This window comes from Rhinoraja longicauda, chromosome 4 (assembly GCF_053455715.1).
Source record: "Rhinoraja longicauda isolate Sanriku21f chromosome 4, sRhiLon1.1, whole genome shotgun sequence".
NCBI classification, from domain to species: Eukaryota; Metazoa; Chordata; class Chondrichthyes; order Rajiformes; family Arhynchobatidae; genus Rhinoraja; species Rhinoraja longicauda.
The window spans coordinates 38,111,216-38,128,686 of NC_135956.1; the positions used below are offsets into that span (position 1 = coordinate 38,111,216).

General features: G+C 39.8%; 1 protein-coding gene across 12 annotated transcripts in view; it reads left to right on the forward strand.

Moving 5' to 3' along the window:
* Positions 1 to 17,471, forward strand: part of adgrb1a (adhesion G protein-coupled receptor B1a) — a 449,476-nt gene that overhangs the window by 113,609 nt on the left and 318,396 nt on the right. For 10 of the 12 annotated variants that reach the window (XM_078397552.1, XM_078397555.1, XM_078397557.1 and 7 more), the window contains one exon: positions 16,737 to 16,895. The exons of the other annotated variants lie outside the window; for them this stretch is intronic. In XM_078397552.1, the coding sequence (XP_078253678.1) occupies positions 16,737 to 16,895 (159 nt within the window). The remainder of the gene's footprint in view (positions 1 to 16,736; positions 16,896 to 17,471) is intronic. 12 annotated transcript variants of the gene reach the window in all.

Here is a 17,471-nt window from a genome sequence, read left to right on the forward strand (position 1 = left end):
CGACATCCCACCTGAACCAAGGGAAACATCATTCCTGCATTTGTGTTGTCGAGCCTTTAAGAATCTTGTACATTGCAAATAGATCGCCTCTCATTCTTCTAAAGTCCAGAGAGAATATGACAAAATTGTCACCCCAAAGATCAATCTAATGGAACTTTTGCTGCACTCCCTCCCTCCCAAGTATTCACTTCCTTTGGTCTGGAGATCAAAAGTGTGCACAATATTGCATATCTAGTCATGTACTCAAATTCTCTTCCAATATGCTGGAGAAGTATTGGTATTGATGGAGATGAAGAAGTGAACTGGAGCATCAGAGCTTGGAAAAGAACGAGTAAATCCTATAATTTATTTAAACTTATTTTGCCAGTTTTCTTCAGGTTGGAGGAGAAAGAATTAACCCTTCCATACTTGTAATAAAGTATCATAGCATCTTGCTCTAAGGTCCCTATGAACTAATGATGATAAATAAATCTCCCATGAGAGAGACTTTCCAAATCAGTTGCCAAAAGTAAGATATCAAAGACCACAAATATCGCAGGAAACTAAAATTGATTTAAAAAATCTCCAGAGACCAGAATCTGAAATAAAAACCAGAAAATGCTGGAAATACTCAACAGGTCAGGCAGCAACTGTGGAAAGATACAAGTCAGTAACTCTTTGTCAGAACTGTTCTGATGAGGGATTTTGATGAAGGTGTTTCTCATTCCACAGATGCTACTTGATCTGCTAAGTCTTTCCAGTGATAGTCACAAAATGCTGGAGTAACTCATGGGGTCAGATAGCATCGCTGGAGAAAAGGAATAGGAGATGTTTTGGGTCGAGACCCTTCTTCAGACCCAATATTTTCCAGCATTTCCTATGCCATAGTTAAACAAAGACTAATTGGTCATGTCAATTGAATTAAATGCTATCGTTACTTTGGAGGCTTTAAAATAATAGCTTCTGATGCCCTTGTCAGATATATTTCATCCACTGTTTGGCTGGGCAATGTATAGAGACTGCAGTTGTTAGTTTTGTGGCCACCATTAGCCAGAGGAAGAACTGAGAACAGAAACTAAAGAGGGTCATTGCTGGGTTTTCAATTAGTCATGATACGCATCTATTGCCAACACCATTTTTCTGAGGAAAGAAAAATCATTCTTCATTAAATGGACATTTCATTGACTCCCTGGGCTCTTTCACAATGAAGAAGCTTAATTCCTTTCACCTCATTTTGCACTGACGATGATGTACTACTCTGCCACAATCTTAATACGTGTTTAAAGTACTGTTAAAAGGATTCTCCATACATTTTCAGGCTGTCAAAAGATTGTTTAATTTTTAATAGATTGTCTTTCACAAAAATTAATATCTTTGGTAAGTACTCTTTAAAACTTGGATTTTTTTTCCAGAAAGTAAAGCTGGTTATCAGGTTTGGCTAATGACACTATTAAAGAGGTGATCTCTGAACAAAATTAACCTGACTTTCAAGAAGCCTCATTTTTTTTATTGAGACATGTTGTTACTGTATTTACAGAAAAAAAATTAGACTGATGGAACGGATCCTGATGGACAATTAAGATGATTTCTTGAGGCACAATTAATTTGCATTTGGGAAGAGTGAAGGAGGAACATAATACTGTTTCAATACAACTCATGTTAAAGAGTAGAATCAGATGAAGCCAGATTTTGTTTTTTGAGATGCTGGTCTCCCTGATCAAACCAGCGTTTATTGCACATGCCTGGCTGTCTTCTGCATGTTAGTCATTGGCTTATTGAGCTGTGTGATGCTACTCCTGTAGCACTGTTAGGAGTGGGCGTCTGAATTTCAGCGCATGAAAATGAACATATATTCTGGCTATTCTCCAGTTTTAGGTAACTACAAAATCTTCCCCATTTCTTCTTCCCTTACACCCTTCCCCCTCCCCTGCGCCCCACCTGGACTTGCACCTATATCTCCTCTCACACTCCCCTTCCACCTACATTCCTTCCTGTAGCTTCAAATGTTGCTACTTTATTTTGTCTCACACCTTCTGTCTTTAAATCTCTCGCCCTTGTCCACCATCTGCCGATCAAACTCCCCCCCCCCCCCCCCCCCACCTGGATCAATCCATTACCTGTCGGGCTTTATCCTGCTCCTCCTCTCTTCCAGCTTTCTTCCCCCCCTCCGCCCCTACAATCACTGAAGAAGGGTCACGACACGAAATGTCCCCATCTAGAGATGCTGCCTTATCCGCTGAGTTACTCCAGCACTGTGTGTACTTTTGTAAACTAGCATCTGCAGGTATCTACGTAAAGTCTGGTCAATATGATGGCCCTTCCGAGCACCTATTGCCATTGACTTTTTGGATGGTTGAGGTAGTGGGTTTGGGAAGTGTTGTTGAAGCCAAGGAAAGCTCAAGATCCACCTCATTTGGCTCAACGTAACGTTTTGTTGCAAACGCACTGCCACCTAGTGGAGTGGATCAGGCTCGGTTATATAATTTAAAGAGAAATTGATAACCAATTTAATCATGAATACAAGTTTGAGGTTTTAAATGGTTACGTTTTTTCCAAAATAGAATGCTTTGGGATAGATGTGTTAACAGGCTATTCATATCAGTCAAGTTTCATTGCCTTATCAAGCACCAATATACTGCAAAAAGTGTTTATAGACTCCTTGGATTTGTAAGCAGCATGATTCAGGGATATTTGTGATTGTTCACCCTTGTGCCAAGCATATAATGGCAGCATCTATATTCTTTCTTATCTCTTTTCTATCCATTCCCAGTCCCTACTTCTGTTTCCCTTCCCACATCCCATGATTATTTTTCACTTTTAAGGAGTGGTGATCCAGTAGCGAAACACTTAAACAGGCTTTTTAAAAATATGTCAAAAGCTGCAGATGTTGAAAATCCAAAATAACACGAAGGAAATACTCACCAGGTCAGGCAACATCTGTGGATAGAGTGAACATATCAGGTTAATTACCTTTTATTGGAATCATAAAACATTAGAAACTGAACATGCTTTACATTTCAGAGAATGGAGGGGGTGGAAAGACCAATAGGAATACCTGCAAAAAGGTGGGGTCCAACAGAGGCTAAATGACGTAAGTGACTTTGGTGCTGGATGGAAAGAAGGGGTGAGGGCTTGTTAATTACTTCTGATCTGACTGGAGGAGATGTAATCGGATGGTTAAAAACATGAAAACAGGACAGCAATAAAATATAATGCTGGAACTGTGAAAAGCTCAAAGTCTAAAATAAAACAGTAAATGCTGGAAATATTCAACAGATCAGTCCTCGTCTGTGGAGAGGCAAAATCAGAATTAACATTACAGGTTGATGACCTTCCAACAGAATAAACCAGGTTTGACAGAGTCAGGAAAATAAGTTATCTGAAATAGTTTAATTCAATATTAAATTCTGAGTCCCACTTGTACTGGTATGAATGCTCTCAATCCTCGAAGCTGCGCTGCTCTGCTGTGACAAAACCATGTGATATAAATACTAGGCTCCATTTATAATGTTTCTTGTGCTCATTCCCAGTGTGGATCTGAATGTCTATTTGTTCATTTGCTTGCAGCTCTGTAAAGGCAGAAGATTACAGACTGTGAGCTGTCTCACATGGTTGGTCAGTGGCATTTCATCATTGGACAGAGGGAGCTCAGTGAGATAGAACAGCTGGCAAAACAAATCAGTTTTATTCATCCTTTCCCTGCAAATGGGGCATCTTGAATCTGGAAACCACTTGTTATAATAATCATGTACAAAATTTTCGGCAATGAAACCCTCAAGGCCATTGAAGCTCATACAGGCTTTCTGAAAGCCAACCACTTGGAGCCAATCCTCCATCCTTTTCCCCATTCCTCATCTTGCTTCTGTCAAATATATATTTGCTTCCCAGTTTATAAAAAAACTATTGCCATACGACTTGCAGATCTGAATAATCCTTTCACAAAAATCTTTTTATTTTGCAGTTAACAATGCAATCAGTTGAAACTGGTTTGAAAGGTAGTTAAAAGCTACCACAAATATAACCTGACATTGCCATGCATATTAGTGTAAGAAAATAACTGCTGATGCCGGTACAAATCAAAGGTATTTATTCACAATGCTGGAGTAACTCAGCAGGTCAGGCAGCATCTCAGGAGAGAAGGAATGGGTGACGTTTCGGCATGCATATTACTGCTTTTCAAATGGCCTCATTATATCACAGCATGGAAACAGGCCCTTCGGCCCAACTTGAGCATGTCTTATCTACATTAAACCCAATGCCTGTGTTTGGCCCATATATCCTTCCAAACCTTTCCTATCCGTGTATCAGCATTTTCTGTTTTTGTTTTAGATTTCCAGCATCTACAATTTTACTTTTGATTTTCCCTTCTCTTATCACTTTCATTTCACAATCTTGTGTAATTTAAAACTTCCAGATACAGGGTTACTACTGAAATAGTGTCATGATTGAAGAAGGGTTACTACCCGAAACATTCACACATCCATGTCATCCAGAGATGCTGCCTGACCCGCTGCATTACTCCAGCACTTTGATTTCTACGTCAGTGTAACGACTGTGCTGCCATAGCATGTCTGGTAATCTTACTGCTGAGGCTTCAGTCAGTCTGTAATTAGATTCTTTGGTAATATTGAGCCACAGAGAGTCATAAAGCCAAGGTTTTGTTTTCAGCCAAGGTCGAAGTCAAGGTGCAAAACTCATAAAGAACTCAATTGGTTAGACAGCCTTTGTGGAGGGAATGGACAGACTATGTTTCAGGTTGGGTCCCTACTTCAGACTGATAGGAGTAAGAGGGAGAAAGCTGAAAAAGAAAGGTCGGGGAGAGACAAGGCCTGGTAAGTGATAGGTGAATACATGTGAGTACGGGGTTGAGTGGTGGAGTAAGTGACAAAGGCTAGAGTGAAAAGGAGACAAAAGAGTATCAGATATGGAGAGAAGTGGAGGAGTGAAATGAAAAGCTGATGGAGACATATTGGTTGATTAGGATAGGGGAGGGGAAAGAGGGAAGATAAAAGAGATGTGAGGACTCAGAGATGGGAGATTAGTGCACAAAAGAGGGGAAAGGAGTAGGATAATGGTAGGGGTTGGGAGATGGTGAGAGAAATGGTGTACAGCACAGTGGAAGGGGGCATTACTAGAAATTGTAGAATCCAATGTTGGGTATAAGCTAACCAAGAGGAATATGACGTGCTGTTCCTTCAGTTTGAGTTTAAGCTGTTTAGTTTCAGCTGGGTGTGCTGTTCTTGTTTAATTTAGTTTATTACCGCGTGCACCAAGGTACAGTGAAAAACTTTGTTAGTAAATTGAAGTTTATGTTGGTGATGCTGGTATGAAGCAGTAAGATTTTTGCAGATGAAATTAGCACAGGCTTGCCTTTGACATTCAGCCAATACCCAAATGTCAAAATTACCATACTGCTTATTTTTGGTAGAATGAGGTCCTTACCATCCAAACTTCTCACACCCATTGCTTCCCTTCCTTCCACCCATCTCTAAATAGAACTCAATGTTACTTGGAAAAAGGTAGCAAAATTACGCAGGTGCCACAAAGGAAAATTAAATCGTTTAATCTGTAACAGGATCATGCGCATGTAAATCAAACCTTTGCACATGGCAATTTGTGTCATTGTAGCAGTACTCTGAAAAAGAAACTCTAAAGTTATTTTCCATAAAGCTATCTAAGGAATTGCAAACTATTAGTGGTCATACCTAACCATTTGGTCCCTATACAATCAACTGCTTCATGAGAATGTAACTGAAAAATAGCTCACCAGATGGAAGTATATAAAATTATGAGAGGCATAGATAGAAAAGACAATCAGAATAGTTATCCTGGGGTGGAAATGCCAAAGACAGGATGACATAGCTTTAAGTAAGAAAGGCAAAGTTTAAAGGAAATGTCTGGAGCAAGTTGTTTCTTTACACAGAAGGTGGTGGGTGCCTGGAACATATTGCCAGGGGGTGGTGGTGTCAGCAGTTTTGATGGTGGCATTTTAGAAGCTTTTAGATAGGCACATGTACATGTGCGGAGTAGATGGAGATGGATCATGTGCAGACAGATGGGATTAGTTTATTTTGGCATCGTATTCAGCACAGACATTGTGCGCCAAAAGGCCTGTTACTGTTTTCTACTGCTATGTACTCTATGTTTTAGATGACACAGTTGCATTTATTTCCAGGTTTAATTAACAAGTTTAGTAATTTGAACCAAATTGGAGGTAACTTATTGTCAAGATGAAGTGTTACATATAAAAGTTTTGTTTAATACATAGATACATGGACAATAGGTGGAGGATTAGGCCATTTGGCCCTTCGAGCCAGCACTGCCATTCAATGTGATCATGGCTGATCACCCCCAATCAGTACCCAGTTCCTACCTTCTCCCCATAACCCTTGATTCCACTAGCCCAAGAGCTCTATATAACTCTTTTTTAAATGCATCCAGTGTCCAACCAAAGAAAGCTTAAACATTTATGAAATCATATAAACCATTTTATTAAACAAACTGTGCCATTGAAAAGTACTGAATTCAGTAAGATAGAAAATTAAATGAAGCTTTAAATATTTAAATATCAATTTGTACTTCGCGAATTGCCTATAAAGCAGGTCAACGCTTTTCTCTTTAAAGTAAACAAAACAGACTGAAGTAATTTTGATTTTTTATGAAACTTTAATGGGTAATTCTACATTTACTTCCAAATACTTATGTTCATTGGAATCTTTACTATCAGACAGAAAGATAATGTTGGATAAAAAGACCAAGAAAGTAACAGTAGACTGTTTGGATGGGTATTGAGGAAGTTCACTTTATTTATTGAGCACTATCTTCAGCCACTGGACATATTTGTTTTTCTACTGGCTTACTTGTGCACAAGAATCTTTGAGAAGGAGGGAAATTGGGTGAATTTCATGATGTAATCAGATCATGTTGAAAAATTAGGAAATCATGCAAAAAAGGACCAGCTGAATGCAGCCACGGTTTGACTGCCCTCAGGCATTCCATTGCTGAACGTGAACACATCTCGTGTGTGTAGGAACAGCAGATGCGGTTTAAACTAAAGATAGACACAAAAAGCTGGAGTAACTCAGCGGGCAGCGGAAGGAATGGGTGACGTTTCCGGTCGAGACCCATCTTCAGACTGGTTAGGGATCAGTGAAACGAGAGATATAGACGATGATGTAGAGAGATAAAGAACAACGAATGAAAGATATGCAAAAAAGTAACGATAATAAAGGAAACAGCCCGGTGTTAGCTATTTGTTGGGTGAAAACGAGAAGCTAGTGTGACTTGGGTGGGGGAGGGATAGAGAGTGATGGAATGCCAGAGCTACCTGAAGTTAGAGAAATCAATATTCATACCATTGGGCTGTAAGTGGCCAATGTGAAATATGAGATGCTGTTCCTCCAATTTAGTCTCACTCTGACAATGGATGAGACCTAGGACAGAAAGGTCTGTGTGGGAATGGGAAGGAGAATTGAAGTGTTTCGCAACTGTGTGTGTGTGTGGCTTAGAGAGTTGTACACTGGGCATCCTTAGAGAGTTAATAGTCAAACTAAGCTGCATCATTGAGTAAAAGGAATGATAAGTGTTCAGTAATATTTTCGCACCTCGAACAAAAAAGCGGTATCTAACCACCTATCTTTGATATGTATTGGTATTACTGTGACTTTGTCCCTGCCATCAACATCCTGAAATCACCATTAACCACAGGCTTATTTGTACTAGTCACATATATATAATGGCTACGAGAACAAGTCAGAAGCTGTATGGCAAGTGGCTTATCTCTGATAGCTAAATCCTTCCATCATCTGCAGTGCACCAGTCATGACTGATGGAATACTCTGCACTACCCTGGCTCATTTCAGCTCCAACAAAAACCTGAAGCTTGTCCTAGTCTCGGATAAAGTCGACCATTTAATTGGTACCCTGTACTCTGTTTGTCATCATCATACCATCTACAAAATGCACCACAATTGTACACCTAGGCTTTTTCAAAAACACTTTGCAGACTGAACCTCTCCCATTGGGAAGGGCAATTGGGTGGCACAGTTGTGCAACTGGGAAGCTGCTGCCTCACAGGGCCAGAGACCAGGGTTAGATCCTGACCAGGGTGCTGTCTGTTTGGAGTATGCATGTTCTCTGAATGTGTGGGTTTCCTCCCACATCACAGAGACATGCGGGTTTGTAGGTTAATTGGCCTCTGTAAAGTTGCCCCTAATGTGTATGGAGTGGATGTGAAAGTGGGAAAACATTGATCTAGTGTGAATGGGTGAGTGATGGGCAGCAGGGACTCTGTGGGAAGAATAGTCAATATCAATAGTCGGTTCTGTTTCCCTGCTGTATCTCCAAATTAAACTAAAGATTTTCAGATGCATGGAAACACTATTACCTCCATGTTCCCCTCCAAGTTGCACACTATCTTGACTTGGAATTATCTAGTTATTCTTTCACTGTGGATGAATCTAAATCTTGGAACTTCCTCGCTAAAAGTGGGCATACCTTGTAGGTTTGTAGTTATGGAAGAAGCTGGCTCAGCACTATCTTCTTGAAGGAAAATAGTGATGAGCAATAAATGCTGGCCTTGTTTTCAAAAAGCAGGTCCTGAAATAGTAACATAAACTGCAAAAATCAATGCGACAGGTATAATTCAATATGTGTTTGACGTGCCTTGAGAAAAAAGCTTATTCATTAAAGTAAATGGCTGAGTGTAATAAGCAAAACGTGCTTGTCCAAGAAAATACGTGATCACAATTAAATCAACACTATGTGAGGGAACTCTGGCCAGGATGATAATCTAAAATTGTTTTATTCATAATTAATCAATCAGGAAAATAATAATTAAAGCCGCCTTTATGGGGTTCAAGAGCAGTTCAGTGAGGAAATTTTATTTGAGAACAATGTTTTTGAAGTAAAAACTGATTGTTATGTAAATAGATCTTTCAAACACCTTTCAAAAGCTTCATGAACAGCTCATTGAAGTCCTATCTTAGTACATTCCTTTTGATATTGATGAAGGTATACAACAAAAAAGGCTTTCCAAGATGTTAAAGCTTGAAAAATTAAACTAAAACCCAAAAGCCACCATTCTTTATGTAGATTAATCAGCTATGCTGGGTACAAATGAATTTTCTGGAAAGAGCTGTTCGGTTGCTTTTCAACCTGTTTACTGTGTAAAAACACAGGACATGGAGTTCCTGATGGAAACTTCCTGTAGAGATCACAACTGCTGTGACTTTTCTGCTAGGAAGTTTGGGAAACAAGTCTGAATCTCTGAACCTTAAATAATTCTGTTCATAGCAGCACTAGTATAGCAGTACAAAAGGTTGGCAAAGAGAAAGGGGAAAATGTGGGAGAAGCTGGAGATATGATTTTCAATGTCTGTGGCCACTACGCCCTGCAATAGAGTTCACAGGATGAGCCCTATGCCATAAGTGGTCCCATGCTACTGGAATGCATGGAATCATTATTCGGGCAGAGATCGCAGCATGTCTGTGCTGTGCATGCTGTTAAAGGCTTGTACGAAGCACTGTGAGACCCAGCAATGAAGAAGCTAATTTACACTATGCCGGAAATTCAGGTAGCAAAGGCAGGCAGCAACATGTTGATGTCCAAGTTGGGACCCTTCGATTGCAAGCCAACTTGCCGTGGATTTCACTGCTTATTTTACTGGGAGTTAAAAATGAAGTTCACGGTTGCACAAGATTGTGGAGAAGGCAGAATCTAGTTGAACTATCATGTTGAAAAAGTATTAGCCACATTAAGAAGATTGGCGGAAGTCCAATTTTCCAAAGGGCATTTTTTTCATTGGAGATGGACATTTTCCTGTTAATCTGTTTTATGTGCAGATAAACGATGTTTATCTGCACATAACATTTTCGGCTTTTGTCCTTAGGTGTTTAACTTCAGTAAAAATGGTGTTATTGAAGTGGAATTCCAGTGGGGTGGGCTGTTGGGCTCAATCCTAGACTTCCATGCACAGACATTCCCTGTTACAATGGTAGTTTCTATACCTTCTGAAAGTCCAACTTTGATAGCCATTGCTGCTCGGGGATATGGTGGAGATCTAGCTTACGCACACACCGCACTCTCAGGTAGCAAAAGCGAATCTTCCAAATGCTGTTTCTTGATTGATTGGTCTTTATTAAAGTAGCACAAATCAAAAGAATAATTCATAACTTATCATTCTTATCAACTGTTTCCTTTTCGAACAACACAGTCGTGACCGTGCGGTTGTTACCTTGCGGTTGTTACCTACATTCTCTCCATCCTCCAACACTAAACTGACCACCAATCTCAGTGGCTACTCTAACCTCCTCAGATGTAGACACATCCCTCTACATATCAAATCCCACCTTCCAAAGTACAGACAGATAGAAACTAGAAATATTCAACATGGCCATAATATAATAACAGTAATTAATTTAAGCATAAATGTCTCCTACACCTGTAATATGTCATAAACTGGTGTGTGAATAAAAGAAAAGAAACACTGGGAACTTTACCTGAGGTGCATTCCATTCACATAGAAGCTACTCTGATAGAATCCCAGAGGCCAGTCTGTAGAAGTTTTTTTTTACTGTAGTAATTGTCGGCAGCACGGATGGAAAATAAATTGGAAGACTGCAATATATAAATTGCACTGACAGTTAGAAAATTCAAATCACTTTTCAATCCATTGCTTTATTAAATACATGCCACCAATTACAGAAACCAATCAATGGACCAAGGAGCATTTGCCTCCTTAGGGAGGCTTCTTCATTTAAACAAATATGCCAGAAGTAACCTTCATTGATCACTCAAAGTAGCAGCTAAAGAAATGCAACATGTATTTTGCAAGATATTGTTTGACATTTTTCCATGTTAAAATTCTTGAGTATTTCAGTCTGTTAAGTTTGAGAATTCTGTTTGAGAAAATGTAGGAAGATTTACTTATTCCTTTGCTTTAAATCAGCCACGAATAATCATTCATATTTGAAACATTCAACTTCAGAGGCTATCATTTTATGGAAAGGATCAGGCACCAATAGTTGAAATGCAGTACTTGCTGACATTAGGTGCAGTTCAGATAACCACCTGAGATGTACTTTAGGCGAACCTAGATATTTTATGAAGGCAAAGGGACTAGTTGCAGAACAAAGGTGAAAGAAAGTCCTTGTGAAATATTAATACTGGTATAGGCCAGTAGGCAAGAATGGTCTATTTTAGTGCTGCTGTTTTGTATGTAATTAATTTCTAAGGTTTTGTCTTTAATAACTAAAAGAACAATTACATTCCCATAAGATGTTGACAGAGATATCTTGAAATACTTGTGAAATGAGTGAACTGAGAGGAGGGATTGTTCTGGTTAGAAGAATTACAGATGATTGGAATGCATTGCTTCTTGATTAATGTAACATCAAGATCAGTCAGCAGGGGGTGCTCACAAGCCATTAGGTGAGCATAAAATTGTTGGCATGGATGCTGGGCTGCAACGTTGAGATCCCTGCAGAGTGGTGCCTACCTTTGATGCTGTTTCAGTCAAAAGTACGCTGCATAGCTGCATCCATTCTGCAGCCTGCATTTCTGTCCCTCACCTACATCAGGTCTAAGTTTGAACAAACATTTACCCATTCTGAGCATTGTGACTGACAATGTCCATGGGTGGCATGTTGGTGGCATAAATCTGTAGGTGCAATGATAAGACCAAAAGTGATTTATTGGATGTAATGAACTTAGAATTGAGAAATATATTCAAAAACCACATTGGGAAGAAAGCCCAGCCTGTGGCTTTGCTGATAATGTGGCATAATCCCCTGATTAGCTGGCACCATTGGCTTTTTCTGATGCTGTATTTTACTGTTTCGAAGCAACAGGAACAGCTCCTGCTCTAAGGTGCTTAGAAAAAGAGAAAATATAGATTTTTGAAGTTGCAAGAAAATCTTCAGAATGCTGGAAATGCACAGCAAAGCATTTGATGTTTAACAATGCAAATGATTTGCACGTTGAGCACATTTTTTAAGATAGCAAAACATTTCAAGGCGCCTCATTGGACAAGAATAAATTAAACACCATGACACTTCAAATGAAAAACATTAAAAAAACACAGGATAGGTATCAGTTAAAGGATAAGTTTAGAGGGATAGGGACCAAATGTGGGCAAATGGGAACAGCTTAGATGAGGCATCTTGGTCGGTGTGGATATGTTGGACTGGAGAAGGGTCTCAACCTGAAACATCACCCATTCCTTCTCTCCAGAGATGCTGCCTGTCACTCTGAGTTACTCCAACATTTTTTATCTATCTTTGGTTTAAACCAGCATCTGCAGTTCCTTCATACACATGTGGGGCTGGAGGGTCTGTTTCCGTGTTGTACGACTATGACTTCAGGACAGAAGACCACTTCCTCGGTCAATGGCATAGTTTTAAGGAGTGTCTTAAAGAAGATGAGAAAAGTGGGATTCATAGAGGCTTGGGGAGGGAATTTCAGATCTCAGAGTCTTGGCAGCTAATGGGTCAAATACATTGTTGGACCAGCAACCAGAATTCTAGACCATTGATCGAGAAGCATGAATTCAAATTCCATAGGCAGCACAAATTCAAACAGTCAAATAAATATGCAATTTTACACAAACTATCATATTTTTGTAAAAATCCATCCGATTCATTAATGAACTTCAGGGGGAAAGAATCTGCCATTGTTATGCAATCTGACCTTTAAGAAACAATACAGATGCTCCCCGACTTACGATGCTTCGACTTACGATATTTCGACTTTGCGATGGTGCAAACAGCAGCGACCAGTAGTGAGCCGCAGCTCGCTTCAGGCCACGTGATCAGGTGTATTAAATGCATTTTGACTTACGATATTTTCGGTTTGCGATGGGTTTCTCAGAATGTATCCCCATCGTAAGCTGAGGAGCACCTGTCATCCCATTGATGTACAAAAAAACTTAATTACCTCTTCAATTCGAGTGCAATTAGGGATGAGCAATGAATGCTGACCCTCAATGAATGCTGATGCCAAACTTCAATGAATAATAAACTTTGTTTATTCTGGCAGTAGAGTTACTTTCTTAATTTTGGGTAAATAGGCGTCAACATGATTACAGATTGGAATATTTAGGTTCAATTGACCCAGTTTAATGTTTGAGACCTTGGTGGTTTTCTACAGGAGCTGGTAAAAAATGGGAGCAGCACTAATGTAGTATTTATAGTTTGGATTGACAAACCACCCTTAGGCTGGAAAGCTCAAAGCGAACTGCTGGAGGAACTCAGCAGATCAGGCAGGATCCATGTAAGGAAATGGATGGTTAACATTTCAATCACATCCCTTCATCAGGACTGAAAGAGCGGAGGGGTGATGACAATTAGTAGAAGGGAGGAGGGTGGGGCAAGACCAGGCACATGTTAATTGGATCCAGGTGAGGAAGGATGGAGAGGTGGTTGGAATTTGGTGGGGGAGAGAGGGGTGGGAATAACAACAGAGGCTGGGACAAAATATCAGGAGATGGCCAGGGGCTGCAGATGTAATCAGATGTGAAAGGTAGGTGGAGTATGGGACCATATAAGGGAGGTAAGGTGGAAAGATGAAAATAAGGAGGGTGGGGAAGTGGGGTCTGATAAGAGGAGCGTGTGGGTGATGGATAGATAGTCTGGTGAGAGGGGTCATGATGTTGTGGAAAAGAAGGGTTTGGGTGAGAAGATTGGGGCAGATAGAGGAACAGAGGGGTGGCAGTCTAACAGAAATTAGAGAATTCAATGATCATACAAAACCATTTTCCAGCCTCTGTTATCCTCACCCCTCTCTCCACCACAATTCCATCCACTGGTATACCCCTCTTCACCTGATTCCACCTATTAAGCTCTTGTTCCATTTCTCCTCTTCTATGTACTGGTTATTTCCCTTCAATTCTTTCAGTTGAGGAAGGATAGTGACCTAAAACATGGATTGTCCATTTCCCTCCACAGATGCTGCCTGATCTGTAGTGTCCCCCCAGCAGTTATTTTTAGACTCTTAGATTGAACAGTTTACTCTGTGAATTGGATATCTAGATATTTCTACGATACGGGTAGATATATAAGTTGTTCATTTTTTAATTCTATGTTGTATAATTTTGATATGAATCATTTTAATCCTCGATAAGATTTGCAATGAAATTTCACCCATATCAAGGACGCTTTCTATCTTAATGCCTTGGTAAAGTAGGATTGTCGCAGAGCTGCCAGGGATGGCGTTGGCAATTGGTAAAAGTGTGAAACCAGCAATAATGTACCACATGTTTCGAATTCAACGTGGGTATAGAGTCATACTGCATGAAACAGGCCTTTCGGCCCAACTTGCCCATGCCAACCGAGATGCCTCATCTACACTGGTCCCACCTGCCCACATTTGGCGCACATCCCTCTAAACCTTTCCTATGTATCTGTGGAGGAAAATGGCTATTATTTCACTATTGCTCCCTTTGCACTTTATTCAATGACTGATTTAAACCTTTGCTCTATCTTAAAGTTGAATTAATTATGAAATGTTTAATGGATGTACATGTATACCTTTAATGTCCAAAATAAAATTCAGGAAATTGGATCTTTCTTTTACTTGGTTTGCTGTGAGATGAAATTAAGGTGAAAGCAACAAATGTATTTAGTTTTTCACTTATGATTTTAGTGAAATATATGTATTAATATCTCCATTTGCAAAATGATTCTTCCAGGTTTGTAGAACTAATTTTTAAAAGTTAAAGCCTCATCTGTGCTGTCTCCTTTATATTTTATTTCATATGGTTCATGTGTTGATGATTGTTGCTTAATTGGCAGTCATTATGCCAACATTGTAATCACGATATATTTGCAGCATTCAATTCTGATTTTTTGCTTTATTTATTAAAGTACTGTTGGTTACCTAAAAACAAGTAAAAATGCATCCAATCTGCAGAAGTGGGTATCCTGGTAATCGCCACCAGTGCAGCTTGCAAATGGTGATATCCTATACGGACACCATATTTTAAGCCATTATTTATTTATTTTTTAGTAGCATTGGGCCCTAGTAACTGAATGTTTTTCTTAGTGCTTTACCTTTACCTGCGTGTATCTTATTTCTCTTTACATCTATCCTTGCCATCTGTCCTCCCTATGACATTAACCCTCTATGATAATTTGCTTTTCCTCGTATCAGTCTCAGCCTCTCACTAATTATCCTGCTGATTTCCCTGAGTGAGATTTTACTCTTCTGTTGATCTTGATGTCTTACCTCACCACCTTATGGTTTTCCACAGTGTTGCTATTCCTTTAAATGTTGTTGAAGTTTTATGTCTCGTGTGCTCTGCTTCTCCATGTCTCAAATACTTTTCCTGTTCCCACCTCTGATCCTTTGGACTCTTAATCGTTCTATTATCTGGCTATTTCTCTTCCTTTCCTTCGTTTGTCCAGTTCTCTTACTTTTGTCCATTTTTTCCTCTATCTCTTCTTCCACACTTGGCTCAAATTTCCCTTCTAACTCTTCTTTCCCTTAAACGCTCTAATTTTTTCAGCTTAATTCCTTGAGCTCTTTCTTTCAGCTTCTCCTAGCCTCCTCTTGTCTATTTACCCCCCCCCCCCTTCTTCCTCCTCCCCTCCTTCTCGAGATTACATTTTTCAGACCTAAGGCAGGCTTGGGTTGGTGAAAATAGAATTTAACAATTTCCTCCTGCATTCAAGCCATTTGAACAAACTAAAGCAAAACAATTATCACAAGATTTATATATATATATATTTTAAATCTTTCTGGGTTGGAATGATCCTACTAGTTCTGCAGCAAGTATTTGGCAGCAGAAATCTACTGCTATATTGGCAGGCTGCACAACTCCCCAACTGCTTTGCTGTGGGATGTGTTGTCCAAAGATTTGCTGCGCATCTTCCCACTGCAGTAATCTCTCCACGATTCATTGTGTATCTGGCGGTGATTTTCTTGATTTTAAATAATGCTGCAACAAAGCAGAGAAACGTGATGAAATTGTTCTGTATTGTTCATTTAATGTGCCTGTTTATGCAGTTGTCGGCCACTCGGAACCACTCTTTCAAAAATACCCTTGATGCAAACGATGATAGATGTTGCTGTGTACTGTCTTGGCACACTGATTGGCTCAGCAATTAAAGCAGCCAACCCTAAATTCAGCTGACTGTTGTTATTTTTATATATCTTTAGGCTGCATAGATGGTTCACAAAACTCATTATGCCTTCAGAACACATGGTAATGTTTTTGTTTTTTGCATTCCCATATTTAATTTTCTCAGTTAGATTTTTTTTTTTTTTAAACAACCCTTCCATTCCTTTTATTTTGTCTTTCTCCCAACCTTGCGGTTCAGTGAAACATGACAGCATAATATGCCTTCGGTTGACCTCGACTATTTTTGGTCAGTGGCTGAAGGTAACTCATCTCAGGCTGTCAGAGTTCACAAAGGATGATTGAATAACTGGAGTTTGTGGCGTGATACTCCTCATATTGATGCCAAACTAATCCGAAGTGCCACAGAGACGCTCTTCTTCATATGTGCCTTGATCTCAGCCAGCAGGTCCTCCTCCACAGGAAAACCACTGACTACAGGCTAAGGAGCAGAAGAGAGGAGGGAGGAAAGGGAAGGCTGGAAGCAGAGAGCTTCATTGACACTGTTGGCACAGCACAATGCATGGTGCATTCACTGTTATTTTCTCTTGTGGGCTTGACTGTAGTTAGTGAATGCAGCTTAGAAGCGCCGGAATATTAAAACAAAAGTCCTTTATCTCATACTGCTCTGGTTCTTGACTAGGTGGCTGGAAAGCCTGGTCGTCTTGGGGTGTCTGTACCAAGTCGTGTGGGGGTGGATTGCAAACCCGAAGCAGGACCTGCCATTCCCAGTTAGAGGAAGGGTTTGTTTGTGAAGGAATTTCAGAAGAAGGAAGATTATGCAATAAAGAGCCTTGTAATAGTAAGTTTCAAATCTTTTATAGGAAAATGAACACTGTATAGTTTCGACTCTTGATTAGCTGTTTTCCCAGATTCTCCTTCTAGCTTTCCTTTCCAATCTTTGCTTTCCACCCACACACTTTCACACATCCCACACTCCAGATAAAACCAAGTTTTACTTTCCTGTCTTCACATCATTTGCATGACGCACACTCTATTTAGTTTAATACCAATTGTCCTTCCTACTGAGTATCCCAACCCAATGTAAATCTGCTCAACAGAATACAATGCAGTATTTTTTTCATTTGAAATCCAGTATTATCTCCTTGATCCCTGTCTACGGCCTGTCTTGGAAACAGAGACACCTACGAAAGAGACCTACAGCTGACACAAGTTCCTTGGACAATGGCCATCTTCCAATGGGCTGCCTGTGACTTTGTTCAAAAATCCCCACTGACAACTGAGAGAATCGTTCTAGTTAATCTTGTGTTAGCCTGCATAATGGTCTTCTGAAAGATCTTGCCACTAGGCTGTCAGCTCAGTCCTTGCTTGTTTTGCCTGGTCTGATCACTGTCCAGATCTGACCTCAAGGTATGGA